Source organism: Nerophis ophidion, linkage group LG12 (assembly GCF_033978795.1).
Source record: "Nerophis ophidion isolate RoL-2023_Sa linkage group LG12, RoL_Noph_v1.0, whole genome shotgun sequence".
Lineage (NCBI taxonomy): Eukaryota > Metazoa > Chordata > Actinopteri > Syngnathiformes > Syngnathidae > Nerophis > Nerophis ophidion.
Genome location: NC_084622.1, coordinates 53,212,277 through 53,232,548, shown reverse-complemented (window position 1 = coordinate 53,232,548; position 20,272 = coordinate 53,212,277). Strand labels below are relative to the sequence as shown.

The 20,272-nt window shown below is 39.8% G+C and overlaps 1 protein-coding gene across 1 annotated transcript in view; it reads left to right on the top strand.

The window, feature by feature from the left end:
* Positions 1 to 20,272, top strand: part of si:ch211-236l14.4 (SITS-binding protein) — a 137,929-nt gene that overhangs the window by 14,108 nt on the left and 103,549 nt on the right. The window contains exon 2 of the mRNA XM_061917738.1: positions 3,478 to 3,649. Within this exon, the coding sequence (XP_061773722.1) occupies positions 3,478 to 3,649 (172 nt within the window). The remainder of the gene's footprint in view (positions 1 to 3,477; positions 3,650 to 20,272) is intronic.

Here is a 20,272-nt window from a genome sequence, read left to right as displayed (position 1 = left end):
GGATCATAAATCGATTTTTTTGATTCAACGCGATTCTCGATTCAAAAACTATATTTTTCCGATTCAAAACGATACTGTATTCCTTCAATACATAGGCTTACAGCAGGATCTACCCCAGTCTGCTGACATGCTAGCAGAGTAGGAGATTTTTTAAAAAAGCTTTTATAATTTTAAAGGACAATGTTTTATTAACTGATTGCAATAATGTAAATGTGTTTTAACTATTAAACAAACCAAAAATATGACTTATTTTATCTTTGTGAAAATATTGGACAGCTTATTAGATGCGATGCAAGTGTAAGCCACTGTGACACTATTGTTCTTTTTTTTAATTCTTATAAATGTCTAATGATAATGTCAATGAGGGATTTTTAATCACTGCTATGCTGAAATTATAACTAATATTGAAACTCTTGTTGATAATATTCATTTTATTTTCACTACTTTTGGTTTGTTCTGTGTCGTGATTGTGTCTCCTTTCAATTGCTCTGTTTATTGCGGTTCTGAGTGTTGCTGGGTCAGGTTTGGTTTTGGAATTGGATTGCATTGTTATGGTATTGCTGTGTATTGTTTTGTTGGATTGATAAAAAAAATAAAAAATAACAATAATTTAAAAAAAAAAGATTTTTTCTCACGCACAACGTGAGAATTGCGATTCGTATTCGAATCGATTATTATTACCCACACCCCTACTCGTTACTATGGTGATCTAAGTCACAGGAGCTGAGACGAGGGTGTGGGGTGTTTCCACAGAGTGTTTCCAGAGCGGCCAGCCTGGGTGTCAGGGACAGACGCGGAAGGAGATTTTTACAACAAAGTACTAAAGCTTAGTGATACATCAAATATAATCGGACTGTAGGTGTTTTTTGTTTTTTTACCCTTCGCGTTCATATTGCGCTGTGTTTGTTTCATTTTTGTTGTGTTTCGCTTAATTGTAAAATATGTTGATCGAGAGGGGGTGATGACGTTCATATGTTGTCAATATTCAGTGTTTTATCATTCCTAGTTAATATTGTAAATCCCACATTCTTTGTTTTCATGTACATTCTGGGTTAAAAAAAACAAATTCCATTCCGTTTTTAAGGCATTCTGTCATTAAGTTTTTAGAATTCAATCAGACATTATTGTAAGGTTTTGTATTAGTGTTCCTAAAAATATAAATAGATATATACCAACCCCTAAACTAAAGATCGAACTGCCAATATTATCGGCCGATAAATGCTTTAAAAATGTAATTATCGTAAATTATCGGTGTCGGTTTCAAAATTATCGTATCGGTTTCAAAAGGTAAAATTTATGATTTTTTTTAAAACGCCGCTGTGTACACAGACATAGGAGAAGTACAGGGCGCTAATAGACTTTAAAAGAATAGAATAGAAAGTACTTTATTGATCCCTGGGGGAAATTCAGCACCACAGTTCGCTCACAATAAACAATAATAATAATAAACAATATATAACATATATTGTATATTTATAATATAAATGTATATGAATAATATCAATATATTCTACATGTATTCTACATTTAAGTGCAGTCAAGAAGGAACATATGCATTATACAGTATTTGCGTCCCGGCCCAGTCACATGATATCTAAGGCTTTTCACACACACAAGCGAATGCAAAGCATACTTGGTCAACAGCCATACAGGTCACACTGAGGGTGGCCGCATGAAGAACTTTAACAGTTACAAATATGTGCCACACTGTGAACTCACACCAAACAAGAATGACAAACACATTTTGGGAGAACATCCGTACTGTAACACAACAGAACAAATACCCAGAAAGCCTTGCAGCACTAACTCTTCCGGGACGCTACAATATACCCCCAACCCCCCCCCCCCGCTACCCCCTACCCCAAAACACCGCCCCCCCTAACCCCGCCCACCTCAACCTCTTCATGCTCTCTCAGGGAGAGCATGTCCCAAATTACAAGCTGCTGTTTTGAGGCATGTTAAAAATAAATATTGCACTTTATATAGCAGTACCATGTCGGACTTTTTTTTCCATAACTTGAGTTGATTTATTTTGGTTAACCTTGTTACATTGTTTAATGCATCCAGCGGGCATCACAACAAAATTAGGCATAATGTGTTAGTTCCACGACTGTATATATCGGTATCGGTTGATATCGGTATCAGTAATTAAGAGTTGGACGATATCGTCCAAAAAAATATTATCGCCTCCTGAGTCAGAATAATTGCCCAGGCCTGCTGTAAAATGTAGAGACGAAGGGTGCGCATTACTGCACATTTTGAAATGGGATTTGATACCAAGTCAAGTGTTTCAGGTCTCACAGCTATATAATGATATATATATATATATATATATATATATGTATATATATATATATATATATATATATATATATATACACACACACATATTTATATAAAAATATATATATATGTACATATATATATATTTACACACACATATATATCAATCAATCAATCAATCAATGTTTACTTATATAGCCCTAAATCACTAGTGTCTCAAAGGGCTGCACAAACCACTACGACATCCTCGGTAGGCCCACATAAGGGCAAGGAAAACTCACACCCAGTGGGACGTCGGTGACAATGATGACTATGAGAACCTTGGAGAGGAGGAAAGCAATGAATGTCGAGCGGGTCTAACATGATACTGTGAAAGTTCAATCTATAATGGATCCAACACAGTCGCGAGAGTCCAGTCCAAAGCGGATCTATCACAGCAGCGAGAGTCCCGTTCACAGTGGAGCCAGCAGGAAACCATCCCAAGCGGAGGCGGATCAGCAGCGCAGAGATGTCCCCGGCCAATACACAGGCGAGCAGTACATGGCCACCGGATCGGACCGGACCCCTTCCACAAGGGAGAGTGGGACATAGAAGAAAATATATATACATATGCATATATATTCACACACACATATACATATATATTAATATATATACATACATACATATATACATACATATATATATATATACACATACATATACATACATACATATACATATATATACATACATACACACACACACACACATACATTTATATATATATATATATATATAAAATAAATATTTGTGAAAATTAACAAGCGGGAACTAAAAATTGATATTGATCAGATATTAAATTTACCCTTAGTATGGATATTTACCACAAGCGATAACTTGGATGCTCTTGGAGTCTATGGCATACTCAATATGTGTTTGACCTCATTTACAGACAAACCCAGATAGCTTAGCTTTGCACTAGAACAGTAAACAAATCTCAGTCCCCTACACCTCAAGAGCTGCACTAGTCAGTAGGTTGGGAGCTTTTAGCCCACTGGTTTGTGTGCTTGACTAACAATGGCGTTATGTGGTCTTTGGTTCAAACCCAGGTATGCAGGGTTGTACTTACACAAGCATCAGTTTCAAGAATATATCACTATGTTTTTATATATATAACTTTTTTAAATAATTGTTTTCTTATTTGGTTGTCAGGACTGCTTCTCCATGACAAACATATCCTGGTACGGCGGCGCCAGTGTCAACGGTCAGACGTGGCCAATTAATGATCAAAACGCCACCATGCAGCCCTTCGTGGTCAGCGACCTCAAGGAGAATCCCTCGGGCTTCGGCTCTGCACTGGAGCGCTACTTCCTTGGCTCCTCAGGTGAGTTCAGCTGGTCTTTGCAGTGACGCTGTGTTTTTCTGCATCACCGTGCTCCTTGGAAACGTGACCACAACAACCAAGGCCGGCCTCGGACATAAACACTATTTGCAGTTGTTTACCGAAAATATATAATTACGGCAAGCTGTTTGCTTGTTTTACTCTGATAGACTGAATGAGTTCATTGATTTTACTTTGTCTCTGATAAACTTAAATTTAGTAGTGAGTCAAATGCTCAGTGGTTTGAGTTTTCGCCCTGAGATCGGTATGTCGTGAGTTCAAACCCCGGGCCTAGTCATACCAAAGACTATCAAAATGGGACCATTACATCCCTGCTTGGCACTCAGCATCAAGAGTTGGAATTGGGGCTTAAATCACCAAAAATGATTCCCGAGCGTGGCCACCGCTGCTGCTCACTGCTCCCCTCACCCCCTAGGGAGTGGAATGCAGAGGGTAATTAATTTTTTTTTTTTCTCCTCTTTGTCATGAAAAAGGGAGGTTTTTGTGGTTGGTGTACTAATTGTAAGTGTATATTGTGTTTTTTATGTTGATTTAATTAAAAAAAAAAAACATTTTATTTTTTTTTTTAATAAAAAATTCTTCTGCGGCTCGGTGGTTGGGGACCGCTGTTCTAAAGGGAACATATTTTACGTCAGTAATTCTAAAACCACCCTACTATTTAAGTTTAAATTGTAGCCAAACCTTTTCTCTTAACCTAAAATGTCTAAAAAAAAAAACATTAGTTTTTTCATAGTTTTTGCATATTTATTGTGTTTTGTTTACTTTTTTCAATTAATGCCAAAACGATTTAGCAGTTTTGGATTAGCTTCACTTTGGTAGAAAGTATCAAACATTTTACATTCCCCTTGGACCTATCAACCTATTTCTTTACATTTTTAAATAAACATTTGATATTATTTGGAATATAAACACATGGCTATTGATTATAATATATTAAACTGAATTGGAGTTGTCAATATAGTCTTTTTGTTTGTTTACACATGATTATTTATAGTAAATACACATCCTTACGTGACTTGTCAAATATTAATTATACATTATTGTTAAATGTACTCGAAATGCTTTTTTTTGTTTGTTGTGTTTTTTATGCACACACTTCCATAACCAAACCTTCTTCTGGTGGACTAAAGTACAAAACCCAAAACCAGTGGAGTTGACTCGTGTAAATCGTAAATAAAAACAAAACACAAGTTTGTCGCTACATCTGTAAGTGCAAATTAAAGCTCTACTATGCGAAAGCCATTTATCAACAACACCCAGAAACATCGCCCGCTTTGCTGGGCCCGAGCTCGTCTAAGATGGACTGATGCAAAGTGGAAAAGTGTTCTGTCGTCTGACGAGTCCACATTTCAAATTGTTTTTGGAAATATGCGACATCGTGTCATCCGGAGCAAAGGGGAAGCGAACCTTCCAGACTGTTATCGACGCAAAATTCAAAAGCTAGCATCTGTGATGGTATGGGGGTGTATTAGTGCCCAAGGCATGGGTAACTTACACATCTGTGAAGGCACCATTAATGCTGAAAGGTACATACAGGTTTTGGAGCAACATATGTTGCCATCCAAGCAATGTCTTTTTCATAGACGCCCCTGCTTATTTCAGCAAGACAATGCCAAGCCATATTCTGCACGTGTTACAACAGCGTGACTTCACAGTAAAAGAGTGCGGGTACTAGACTGGCCTGCCTGTAGTCCAGACCTGTCTCCCATTGAAATGTGCGGCGCAATATGAAGCCTGAAATACCACAACGGAGACCCCGGACTGTTGAACAACTTAAGCTGTGCATCAAACAAGAATGGGAAAAAAATCCACCTAAAAAGCTCCAGAAATTTATCGTCTCAGTTTCCAAACGTTTACTGAGTGTTGTTAAAAGGAAAGGCCATGTAACACTTTGGTAAATATGTCCCTGTGCCAACTTTTTTGCAATGTGTTGCTGCCATTAAATTCTAAGTTAAAAAAAAGAAATGAAATTTCTCAGTTCGAACATTAAAAATGATCTCTTTGCAGTGTATTCAAATGAATATAAGTTGAAAAGGATTTGCAAATTATTGTATTCTGTTTTTATTTACGAATTACACAATGTACCAATTTCACTGGTTTTGGGTTTTATGATACAGTAATCTCTCCTTTATTGCTGTTTATTAAATTACCGCGAAAAATAAATTATTATTTATAGATGTTTTTTTTTTTATAGATAAAGCATGAAAAAACTGTAAACTTTTTAATATTAGGAAAGTGCTCTAGGCTTGAAATAACTTCCACATAGTCACCTTTACAAATCGCAAACTGAGAATGGCTGCAATCAGCTCTGCAGACCCTAGTTTATTAGTTTATTAGATTATTAAGGATCCCCATTAGTCTACACCGCAGTGGAGACTATTCTTCCTGGGGTCCAGGCAAAAAACATCACAACCACAGTACAAACGATTAAAATGCAGTACAACATGATCCAATAATAAATTGTCATAATACAAAAATAGCAACAACAAAGAACCAAAAAATACTAATAAATGTTGTTACATAATAATTTTCATACCAAAGATAAAAATAGCAATATAAAAAAAAATATAAAAATAGATATACTGTATACATTTTTGCAAAAATAAAACAAAGAACCAATGGCCTAAAATATACACATTAGTGTACCAAGGACAAACAATAAGTGACGAAAAAGTATCATCCTTCCATTTTCTGCTGCTTATCCCGTAATCAATAAAATACTCAATAGTCAATAAAAACAGTCATGATATTAAGTACAATCTAGAATAATCTCTAGTGCGGCGTTCAACAACGCGCGGCTCCCGAGCAACCTGTAGATCTTTAGCGCCACCTCTGGAGCTTTTTTAAAAATGTATAAAAATGGAAAAAGGCTTTTGTAAACAGTTCAATCCAACGTATACTCGTCTTTGTAACGCTTTTCACCTTCATATTAACAAAATGTCGCAACTGCAGATATTGATGAAAATCTTGGTTTTCTAATACAGTGGCCCCCAACCACCGATTGGTACCGGGCCGCGGAAAAATTTTGTATTCATTTTCATTAAAAAAAATTTTTTTATTAAATCAACATGAAAAACACAATATCCACTTACAATTAGTGCACCAACCACAAAAACCTCCCCTTTTCATTCCAAAAACGTCCATTTTTCATGACAAAGAAAAAAAAAGGATTCCCCACCCACCCGGGCCGCAAGACAAATTATTAAGCGTTGACCGGTCCGCGGATACAAAAAGGTTGGGGACCGCTGTTCTAATATAAATGTCCTTTTCATAGTTTCAAAACTAAGCATTTTTTTTTATTTTCCATTACACTACATAAAGCTGTTATACCCTTAGATATCCAGTCCTTAAATCTTGAGTCTAATTTATCTATCCATCGCTGGCGCCTATCTCAGCTACAATCGGGCGGAAGGCGGGGTACACCCTGGACAAGTCGCCATCTCATCACAGGGCCAACACAGATAAACAGACAACATTCACACTCACATTCACACACTAGGGCCAATTTAGTGTTGCCAATCAACCTATCCCCAGGTGCATGTCTTTGGAAGTGGGAGGAAGCCGGAGTACCCGGAGGGAACCCACGCATTCACGGGGAGAACATGCAAACTCCACACAGAAAGATCCCGAGGCTGGATTTGAACCCAGGACTGCAGGAGCTTCGTATTGTGAGGCAGACGCACTAACCCCTCTACCACCGTGAAGCACCTATATATATATGTATATATATATCAATCAATCAATCAATCAATGTTTACTTATATAGCCCTAAATCACTAGTGTCTCAAAGGGCTGCACAAACCACTACGACATCCTCGGTAGGCCCACATAAGGGCAAGGAAAACTCACACCCAGTGGGACGTCGGTGACAATGATGACTATGAGAACATGATACTGTGAAAGATCAATCCATAATGGATCCAACACAGTCGCGAGAGTCCAGTCCAAAGCGGATCCAACACAGCAGCGAGAGTCCCGTTCACAGCGGAGCCAGCAGGAAACCATCCCAAGCGGAGGCTGATCAGCAGCGCAGAGATGTCCCCAGCCGATACACAGGCGAGCAGTACATGGCCACCGGATCGGACCGGACCCCCTCCACAAAGGAGAGTGGGACATAGAAGAAAAAGAAAAGAAACGGCAGATCAACTGGTCTAAAAATGGAGTCTATTTAAAGGCTAGAGTATACAAATGAGTTTTAAGGTGAGACTTAAATGCTTCAACTGAGGTAGCATCTCGAACTGTTACCGGGAGGGCATTCCTGAGTACTGGAGCCCGAAATGAAAAAGCTCTACAGCCCGCAGACTTTTTTTGGGCTTTGGGGATCACTAATAAGCCGGAGTCCTTTGAACGCAGATTTCTTGCCGGGACATATGGTACAATACAATCGGCAAGATAGGATGGAGCTAGACCGTGTAGTATTTTATACGTAAGTAGTAAAACCTTAAAGTCACATCTTAAGTGCACAGGAAGCCAGTGCAGGTGAGCCAGTACAGGCGTAATGTGATCAAACTTTCTTGTTCTTGTCAAAAGTCTAGCAGCCGCATTTTGTACCAACTGTAATCTTTTAATGCTAGACATGGGGAGACCCGAAAATAATACGTTACAGTAATCGAGGCGAGACGTAACAAACGCATGGATAATGATCTCAGCCTCTTTAGTGGACAGAATGGAGCAAATTTTAGCGATATTGCGGAGATGAAAGAAGGCCGTTTTAGTAACGCTTTTAATGTGTGCCTCAAAGGAGAGAGTTGGGTCGAAGATAATACCCAGATTCTTTACCGTGTCGCCTTGTTTAATTGTTTGGTTGTCAAATGTTAGAGTTGTATTATTAAATAGAGTTCGGTGTCTAGCAGGACCGATAATCAGCATTTCCGTTTTTTTTGGCGTTGAGTTGCAAAAAGTTAGCGGACATCCATTGTTTAATTTTATTAAGACACGCCTCCAGCTGACTACAATCCGGCATGTTGGTCAGCTTTAGGGGCATGTAGAGTTGGGTGTCATCAGCATAACAGTATATATATATATATATATATATATATATATATATATATATATATATATATATATATATATATATATATATATATATATATATATATACAGTACATATATACATATATACACATATATATACATATATATACACATACGTATATATACATATATATATACATATATATCATTTATTAGGTGCAAACTCTGTATCATAGGCACACCATTTAAAAACTGCAATGTTAATATTTCATCATTGATATATAAACTATCAGACTGCGTGGTCGGTAGTAGTGGGTTTCAGTAGGCCTTTAAAGAGCAAAATGAGGCCACAAAACAGCGTGCAGCACAAAAGTGTGGTGTGAAACGTGCAGGGTGTGAGGGAATCCCTCTGGGGATCTCATTATAAACTTGTTTGCTGGTGTGCAAGTGCAGAAAAATAACGCAACTGACTCCCGGAAAAAGCACGCCCAAAATACACCCAGCTGGATGGGGAAGTGGCCCGCAAATAGACTGAAAGACAATACTGTCTGCGGCATGTTGGTTTAATAATTAAGAGATTACACTACAAAGAGACGCAAACCACTTTTATGCATCTTGAATTAACTCCCACAGACATGGAAACAATTGCCTTTTGTTTCTATTCAAAGAACACACTGGATGAGGGCCTTACTGTCTCTTTAAGTTATTTTAGGGGTGTTAGATGTTATCCCGGAGGAAAAAGGGAGGAGGCACGAACCACTCGTGTGATCGTTAATGTGAGTGATGAGGAATGCGTCATAATCTCAGTTTTCGGTGTTGGCTACATTGAAACTGCAGTCAATCTATGCTGTAGCCATCAAATTAATCTGTCTCTTATAATTAGCTAATATAAAGACACAAAAATGAATATGTTATGTTGTGATGCTGCACACACTCTACTAAAAACAAGGCATGCATGGCAGGGGTGTCAAACTCAAATACGGAGTGGGCCAAAATTTAAAACTGGACAAAGCCGCGGGCCAAGGTTGAACAAATTATCAATCAATCAATCAATGTTTATTTATATAGCCCCAAATCACAAATGTCTCAAAGGACTGCACAAATCATTACGACTACAACATCCTCGGAAGAACCCACAAAAGGGCAAGGAAAACTCACACCCAGTGGGCAGAGAGAATTCACATCCAGTGGGACGCCAGTGACAATGCTGACTATGAGAAACCTTGGAGAGGACCTCAGATGTGGGCAACCCCCCCCTCTAGGGGACCGAAAGCAATGGATGTCGAGCGGGTCTAACATGATACTGTGAAAGTTCAATCCATAGTGGCTCCAACACAGCCGGGAAAGTTCAGTTCAAGTGGATCCAAGACAGCAGCGAGAGTCCCGTCCACAGGAGACCATCTCAAGCGGAGGTTGATCAGCAGCGTAGAGATGTCCCCAACCGATACAGGCGAGCGGTCCATCCTGGGTCTCGACTCTGGACAGCCAGTACTTCATCCATGGTCATCGGACCGGACCCCCTCCACAAGGGAGGGGGGGACATAGGAGAAAGAAAAGAAGCGGCAGATCAACTGGTCTAAAAAGGAGGTCTATTTAAAGGCTAGAGTATACAGATGAGTTTTAAGGTGAGACTTAAATGCTTCTACTGAGGTAGCATCTCGAACTGTTACCGGGAGGGCATTCCAGAGTACTGGAGCCCGAACGGAAAACGCTCTATAGCCCGCAGACTTTTTTTGGGCTCTAGGAATCACTAATAAGCCGGAGTCTTTTGAACGCAGATTTCTTGCCGGGACATATGGTACAATACAATCGGCAAGATAGGATGGAGCTAGACCGTGTAGTATTTTATACGTAAGTAGTAAAACCTTAAAGTCACATCTTAAGTGCACAGGAAGCCAGTGCAGGTGAGCCAGTACAGGCGTAATGTGATCAAACTTTCTTGTTCTTGTCAAAAGTCTAGCAGCCGCATTTTGTACCAACTGTAATCTTTTAATGCTAGACATGGGGAGACCCGAAAATAATACGTTACAGTAATCGAGACGAGACGTAACAAACGCATGGATAATGATCTCAGCGTCTTTAGTGGACAAAATTAACCTTTTAATAGGGACCCAAACAAGTTTTGCAATGAATATTGAACAAGCAAGGCTTCAATAGGGCAGCAAGGTAGCACAGGGGTTAGTGCATTTGCCTCACAATACGAAGGTCCTGACTAATCCTGGGTTCAATCCCGGGCTCGGGATCTTTCTGTGTGGAGTTTGCATGTTCTCCCCAGGACTGCGTAGGTTCCCTCCGGGTATTTGGGCTTCCTCCCATGGAACAGGCAGAGTTTATATAACGTAATAGTGCAAAATCAACTTTCAAAAAACAATTTTTTCTTAAATTGTATATTCAATACAATTTAAGAAAAGTAAATATCAATATCAACTTTTTCCACAGGCTAATAAATTAAAAAGTTAAATAAAAAAAAGAGGTGGGCGGGGTTTGGTAGTAGCAGGGGGTTTATATTGTAGCGTTCCGTAAGAGTTAGTGCTGCAAGGGGCTCTGGTTATTTGTTCTGTTGTGTTTATGTTGTGCTACGGTGCGGGTGTTCTCCCGAAATGTGTTTTGTCATTCTTGTTTGGTGTGGGTTCACAGTGTGGCGCATATTTGTAACAATGTTAAAGTTTTTTATACGGCCACCCTCAGTGTGACATGTATGGCTGTTGACCAAGTATGTGTGTGAAAGCCGCCTATATTATGTGACTTGGCCAGCACGCTGTTTGTATGGAGGAAAAGAGGACGTGACGACATGTTGTAGAGGACGCTAAAGGCACGCTCCCAATATTGTTGTCCGGGTGGAAATCGGGAGAATGGTTGCCCAGGGAGATTTTCGGGAAGGGCACTAAACTTCGGGAGTCTCCTGGGAAAATCGGGAGGGTTTGCAAGTATGAGTATTAGTGGTGGATGTGGTGTTACCGGCGGGCCAGCTGCAATGTTAATTTGATATTGCCTCAAGGGCCAAATGAAATTAAACGGCGGGCCACATTTGGCCCGCGGGCCAGAGTTTGACACCCATGCCTTATGGCTACTACACCCGCCTTCTTTACAGTGCACTAGTGTTGTAACGATACCAATATTTTGGTAACAGTACAAACATTTTTTCGGTGCTTTTCTAAATAAAGGGGACCACAAAAAAAAAATGGCATTATTGACTTTATTTAAACAAAAAATCTTAGGGAACATTAAACAGATGCTTCTTATTGCAGTTAATGTCAGAATTAGTTGATGACGAACCCCAAGATGCAGAGACGGTGGCAGGCATTGAATAAGAATACATACTTTAAAGTCCAAAATAAAAAGGTACAAAACACGAACTAGGTAAACTGAAAACAGGAACCAGCAAACAGAAAAACTGGAAACAGCTAATGGCTAACAAGAAAACACGAAACAAAAGAGCTAGGAGAAAGCAAACTACAAATAGCTAACAAGAACAGCTTACCGCTACGACGACAAGGGCAAATAGTAGCACGACAGGTAGTAGCTGTAACGATGACATCGACACGACAATAATCCAGCACTGACTGGAGGAGAAAACAGGTCTAAATAGGAGCGGACTGATTGACACCAGGTGTGGCCAGGTGCCAATCAGCCGCAGCTGACGGGACACAGCACTCAGGGATACAAACAGGAAACTGAACCAAAATAAGAGTGCTGACAGGAAGTAAAGACAGGAAATACTACACACACACACAGAGGAAAAACTAAAACACAACCAAACTGTCAGGGGAAAGCCTGACAGTTAAGTTTTTAAATAATATACTGAACATACTAGACAACTTGTTTTTTAGTAGTAAGTAAACAAACACAGGCTCCTAATTAGTCTGCTGACATTCTGTATCATTTATCATTCTATTATTTTGTCAACATTATTAAGGGACAAGTGGTAGAAAATGAATTATTAATCTACTTGTTCATTCACTGTTAATACCTGCTTGTATTCTTTTTTTAAATGTTCTGCCTACACTTCTGTTAAAATGTAATAATCAGTTAGTCTTCTGTTGTTTGATACTTTACAGTAGTTTTGAATGATACCACAAATTTGGGTTTCAATCCGATACAGGATCATACATTGGTCATATTCAAAGTCTTCATGTGTCCAGGAACCTATTTCCTGAGTTTATAAACATAATATACATTTAAAAAAAACGAAAGAAGATGTTGTGATGCCAAAAAATATCGACGTGATCATAGTAGCATCGACTAGATACGCTCCTGTACTTGGTATCATTACAGTGGATGTTAGCTGTAGATCCACCAATGGTGTTTGTTTACATTTTGACGCCGGTGAGCTACGGAGCATGTTTAGCTATTCCTCGTCCTACAGGGATGATACTTGTAAGAAAATTACTTTATCTGTTTGCTAAAACACTGCTATGTCTTAAAGCACCTTTTCCTGAGGGTGTTTCGGTGTTATAACTTCACCTTTATCGTTAGTTTTTAAGCCTAAATGCGTCTGTTCTCTCTTTTCTGTCTACACACTGTGTCTGCTTGGAAGTACTCTGTGATTGTGTGCTCGTAAACCAGCAATGAATAGGACTTTTCAGAGATGGTATAGTACCGAAAATAATTCATTGGTATCGCAGTACTATACTAATACCGGAATACTGTACAACCCTATTGTGGACCTATGATGATTTTCCTCTTTTCTGACTTAAAATGTTGCAATCTTGTGTTAAACCATGACAAAGTGTTTAACGTTCTTGCATCTAGGCGTGAGCTCGCAAGCAGTTTTGGATGCTTTTAGAGAGGACGGAGCGTGAAGGGTCATTTGCAAATCTGGGAACACCTCCACACTCAAACAGCTTGCAAACAGACTCAAAAATCGGGTTATAAATATGCAAATGTATGCAGTATTCACACCAAAGCATATCCAATGCATATTATCTACACCAGGGGTGCCCATTACGTCGATCGCGAGCTACCAGTCGACCGCGGGGGGTGTGTCAGTCGATCTCCAGCCAGGCTTTTAAAAAAAATAGACCTAAAAATTAGTGATCATCAATCTTCACCAAGACGTCACTTAAATGACATTCACGGTACCGGAGGGTCTTGTGAGATGACGCTGGCTGCTGCAAGATCATTATTATGAAAATATGACCGAGAGGAAGGCGGGAAACACTTTTTATTTCAACAGACTCTCGCGCCGTACCTTCCGTCAAAACTCTAAAGGCCGACTGCACATTTCCTATCTTCACAATAAAAGCCCTGCCTTATGCTGCCTGCGCTAACTAAATACAGAGTCTCGGAAAACTGGCGTGCACAAGCGATCCCTCAGAAAGCTGGCGTGCACATCACTTGTGCACGCCAGCTTTCCGAGACTCTTATTTTGTTAGCGCAGGCAGCATGAAGCAGGGCTTTTATTGTGAAGATAGGAACTGTGCAGTCGGCCTTTAGAGTTTTGATGGAAGGGACGGCGCGAAAGTCTGTTGAAATAAAAAGTGTTTCTCGCCTTCCTCTCTGTCATTTTTTCATAATAATGAACTGGCAGCAGCCAGCGTCATCTCACAAGACCCTCGGGTGCCGTGAATGTCAATCAAGCAAGCTACGGAATTTGCCGCCAATGTTTTTCTTGTAAAGTGTATGGAAGCTGGATGAATTAGATGCCAAAAACCAACCACTTTCATGTGGTATTGTACAGAAAGGACAACTTTTTTTCTCCTCCATTTGAAAATGTGGGCGTTATCATCATTACTGTCTGATTCCAATCAATGCAAGTCATCAGAATCAGGTAATACAGCAACTTATATTCTTGTCTTTGTGAAAGAAAGACATCTATATGTGTTACACATGCTTGTATTATCATTAAACACATTTAACTTGTTTACAAAAATGTCTCTTTCATTTATAAATAAATATAAATGATAAATATATAAATAAGGTAGATCCCCTCGAGTTGGTCAATTGAAAAGTAGCTCGCCTGCAGTGTGGGCACCCCTGATCTAGACCAGTGGTTCTCGACCTTTTTTCAGTGATGTACCCCCTGTGAAATTTTTTTTTGATTCAAGTACCCCCTAATCAGAGCTAAGCATTTTTGGTTGAAAAAAAAAAGAGATAATGAAGTAAAATACAGCACTATGTCATCAGATTCTGATTTATTAAATTGTATAACAGTGCAAAATATTGCTCATTTGTAGTGGTCTTTCTTGGACGATTTGAAAAAAAACATGTAAAAATAAATAAAAACTTGTTGAAAAAAAACAATTGATTCAATTACAAATAAAGATTTCTACACATAGAAGTAATCATCAACTTAAAGTGCCCTCTTTGGGGATTGTAATAGAGATCCATCTGGATTCATGAACTTAATTATAAACATCTATTCACAAAAAAAAAAGAAATCTTTAACATCAATATTTATGGAACATGTCCACAAAAAATCTAGCTGTCAACACTGAATATTGCATTGTTGCATTTCTTTTCACAGTTTATGAACTTACATTCATATTTCGTTGAAGTATTATTCAATAAATACATTTATAAAGGATTTTTGAATTGTTGCTATTTTTAGAATATTTTTGAAAAATCTCACGTACCCGTTGGCATACCTTCAAGTACCTCCAGGGGTACGCGCACCCCCATTTGAGAACCACTGATCTAGACCACAAGGAAGTGTTTAAAGTAATTAAAATCATCATACAGTGCATCCGGAGAGTACTCACAGCGCTTCACTTTTTCCACATTATGTTATGTTACAGCCTTATTCCAAAATGTAATACGTTCCTTTTTTTTCCCTCCAAATTCTACACATAATATCCTATATGGCAATGTGATTTTTTTTTTTTTTTTAGAGTCCAAAACAAAAAAATCTTTTTACCTCAGGGAGACTAGAAAATAAACACACAAGAGGTTAGGGACTTCAGGACAAAGTAGAAAAAAACATACCGGGACTGGTGAAGCAGGTGCATGCACGAGGTGAGTTCGGGATACAATAACCCAGGCCAAGCTTTCAGTGACGAGCCTAAATACTGTCAGGTTAATTGGGAGCAGGTGTGCCACAAGGTCCGCCCCTTGCTGAGGAAGAAACACTGTGCAGAAACACAGGTGCAGAAAAGGAGAAGGCAGGATAAAACTAAAACACAACACTTACTACTAAAAGACAAGTTGTCTTGTGCGTTCACTATTTTATTTAAGGAAAAACTTGATATACCGTAAGACCTTTTTTGTTAAAATAAAGCCAATAATGCAAATGTTTGTGGTCTCTATTTAGAAAAGTATCAAAATAATTTTGGCACCAGTATGGGGACAGCACTACTTCAGGCCATGACTTTGTATCTCCCGTCCAAAGGCAAAACCCAGTAACTCCATGTTGGTCAAAACTGAGCTGATAATAATTTTGGAGTTCCTAGGTGATATGCTTTACATTAGTGTATGAGATATTGTAATCTGTTCCGTAAGTAAGCTGTTACGCGCATGGCAGGACCTAGCAACTACCACATACCCGCGTGGATGCAACAGAAAAACCTAGTATCTCAAGGGACCAATCGGAGCTTCTTTGTCAGTCGCCTTATTGTCTTTAATGCGACATTTGCACGAATGGGGGCCGACGGTCAACCTGATTATGTGATATTATGGCACGAGGGGATATTTGGAAGATTGGCCCAGGACGTTGCAAGCACCTTCATTAAATCAATCAATCAATGTTTACTTATACAGCCCTAAATCACTAGTGTCTCAAAGGGCTGCACAAACCCCTACGACATCCTCGGTAGGCCCACATAAGGGCAAGGAAAACTCACACCCAGTGGGACATCGGTGACAATAATGACTATGAGAACCTTGGAGAGGAGGAAAGCAATGGATGTCGAGCGGGTCTATCATGATACTGTGAAAGTTCAATCCATAATGGATCCAACACAGTCGCGAGAGTCCAGTCCAAAGCGGATCCAACACAGCAGCGAGAGTCCCGTTCACAGCGGAGCCAGCAGGAAAACATCCCAAGCGGAGGCGGATCAGCAGCGCAGAGATGTCCCCAGCCGATACACAGGCGAGCAGTACATGGCCACCGGATCGGACCGGACCCCCTCCACAAGGGAGAGTGGGACATAAGAGAAAAAGAAACGAAACGGCAGATCAACTGGTCGAAAAAGGGAGTCTATTTAAAGGCTAGAGTATAAAAATGAGTTTTAAGGTGAGACTTAAATGCTTCTACTGAGGTGGCATCTCGAACTTTTACCGGGAGGGCATTCCAGAGTACTGGAACCCGAAATGAAAACGCTCTATAGCCCGCAGACTTTTTTTGGGCTTTAGGAATCACTAATAAGCCGGAGTCCTTTGAACGCAGATTTCTTGCCGGGACATATGGTACAATACAATCGGCAAGATATGCTGGAGCTAGACCGTGTAGTATTTTATACGTAAGTAGTAAAACCTTAAAGTCACATCTTAAGTGCACAGGAAGCCAGTGCAGGTGAGCCAGTACAGGCGTAATGTGATCAAACTTTCTTGTTCTTGTCAAAAGTCTAGCAGCCGCATTTTGTACCAACTGTAATCTTTTAATGCTAGACATGGGGAGACCCGAAAATAGTATTGTTCTTGATTCTTCCCCTTGCATACTCTTCTGGGCAGATAACTGTGGAGGTCAAAATAAAAACTGGACGCTGTACACGGCTCTTGCCCAATGTGCAAACGCAGAATGGGGCCCACCCGAAATTGTGATAAAATATCTGGAGAAAGGGCACACGTTCTTGAGAGCAGATTCAATCCATGGCTCAATCGGCAAGAAAATGAAAGCTCAAGAAAACATCTATAGCAGGGGCGCTCACACTTTTTCTGCAGGCGAGCTACTTTTCAATTGACCAAGTCGAGGATTTCTACCTCATTCCTATTTATATTTATTTATTTATGAAAGAGGCATTTTTGTTAACAAGTTAATGGTGTTTAATGATAATACAAGCATGTTTAACACACATAGATTCCTTTCTTTCATGAAGACAAGAATATAAGTTGGTGTATTTGATTCTGATGACTTGCATTGATTGGAATTAGACAGTGGTGCTGATAACGTCCGCATTTTCAAATGGAGGGAAAAAAAAGTCCTCCTTTCTGTCCAATCCCACATGAAAGTGGTTGGATTTGGCATCTCATTTGTCCAACTTGCATACTCGTTTTTAAACACTTTGTTATGAGAGTAGCATATGTGTGTGGCCCTTTAATGTCTGGCAGCAGGTGAGTGACGTCAGTGAGTGTGCGGGTGGGCAAGCAAGTGAGAAAGCGGTCGCTGAGGGCGGGGGAGAAATACATTGGCATCAAACTCCGTAGCTTGCTAGCTTGTGCACGCTAGCTTTCTGAGACTCTTATTTTGTTAGCACAGGCAGGATGAAACAGGTCTTTTATGGCGAAGACAGGAACTGTGCAGTCGGTCTTTAGAGTTTTGACAGTAGGTACGGAGTCTCTAGAAATAAAATGTGTTTCTCTGCGTCCGCCCTGTTAGTGATTTTTTTCTTAAATATGAGCTCGCAGCAGCCAGCGTCATCTCACAAGATCCTCGGGTGCCGAGAATGTCAAACAACTGACGAAAGTGAAGTCTTGGTATGATTGATGATTGCTCATTTTTATGTCTATTTTTTAATGCCTGGCTTGAGATCGACTGACACACACTCCGAGATCGACCAGTCGATCGCGATCGACGTAATGCCCACCCCTGTTGTAGATCTTTGTAAGACAGCATCAAGATAGATTGGTTTTCCTTTGTTTTCTCAAAATCAGCTGGACGTGAGTTACTAGGTTTTGCCTTTGGACGGGAGATATGTTCTGCAAGTGTTGGTTGAAATATGAATTGTTTGACTGCAGAGGTGTAGTTAGGATCTGATATTAGGAAAGAGCTATGTTGAATTTGACCCTGATATTTGCAAAGAACATTTTGCCCAGTAAACCTTTGAGCTCAAACAACCATTTGTTTGTCTTTGTCATATTTCAGTGCAATAAAACATACAGTACATGCTTTACTGTACCACTTCAAGTTGTCTGCTGACAAGGAGCATGTACATACATCAAATGAGCAAACAACCTTTAATCTTAGCTGACTGAGGCCAGTCTCCTCCGTAGGTTTAAATAAGGTCAGGCGGAGGCTATTTACAATTTTAGGATTGTATTATGTTGCAGGGTGTCAAACTATATTTTCCTGAGATTGACATACAGGGCATAACACATTTTAAGGGGCGGTTTGCAACTTGCTCAAAGGATATAAAAACTATAACCATAATACCAGCGGCTATTATCACAATTACTTATTAAGAATAGATTGGTTAAGAAAAAACGGTGGTGTTCATGTCTGTCACTCTTGTCAGTCTCTTGGGGGTGGGGTTGTACGGTATACCGGTACCGATACTAATTCATCATATTCCATACTTGCAAGAGATGTACGGTTTGCGGTCTCATCCGCGGTTATCCGCGGGTCGGGCGGTTGACATGACGAAAAAATAGATTTTAATTAAATTCGGGCGAGTGGCGGTTGAACCATCCGGAAATATTTGATATGCATGGTTCTGTGATCGGTGTTCTTTGCCATTCAAAGTGCCATTTAAGACCCGTGTCATAAAGCGAAGAGGATAATAAGAGACGCTATTATTCACCCAGATAATAAGTATTAGGGCGTGCTATGAAGTCATTGGCTATATCGCCTATTACAACATGTACGATGTGATTGTCAGTCCAGCAACATGTTGTGTGTGGCTTCCGCGACAACATGCACACGACTGCAAGGCATACTGGGTAACACAGAGTACACTAATGGTTGGGATATAAACAATTTTAACACTCTTAGTAATATGCGCCACGCTGTGAAGCCACACCAATTAAGAACGACAAACACATTTCGGGAGAACATCCTCACAGTAACACAACATAAACGCAACACAACAAATACCCATAATCCTTTGTATTCATGACACAACCTGACTATTTTATACACCCCTAGCAGCAAACCCTGCCCCTTCCATTCGTCGGTAAGGTGGGCAGGGTTGGGGGCGAGGGGGTGTAAAATATATTCAGGAAGTGTCATGAATACAAAGGATTATGGGTATTTGTTGTGTTGCGTTTATGTTGTGTTACTGTGAGGATGTTCTCCCGAAATGTGTTTGTCAATCTTGTTGGGTGTGGCTTCACAGCATGGCGCATATTAGTAAGTGTTAAAGTTGTTTATATCACAACCATCAGTGTACTCTGTATCACCCAGTATGCCTTTCAATCGTGAACGTGTAATTGCGGAAGCTGCTCACAACATGTTGCCGGAACAAAAATCGGTTCGTACATGTTGTTGAAGCTGTCTAAGGCACTGGCTTCACAGCACGCCCATGTACCTGTAATCAAGATGAACGCTGTTGGATAGTCGCGGGAACGTTAGCGGCTCCAATTGTCATCGTTACTCTGTGAAATGGGTTTAAATAGCTCTGTGAGTGGTAAAGGAGGATTGATTGATTGATTGATACTTTTATTAGTAGATTGCACAGTACAGTACATATTCCGTACAATTGACCACTAAATGGTAACACTCGAATAAGTTTTTCAACTTGTTTAAGTCGGGGTCCACTTTAATCAATTCATGGTACAAATATATACTATCAGCATAATACAGTCATCACACAAGTTAAT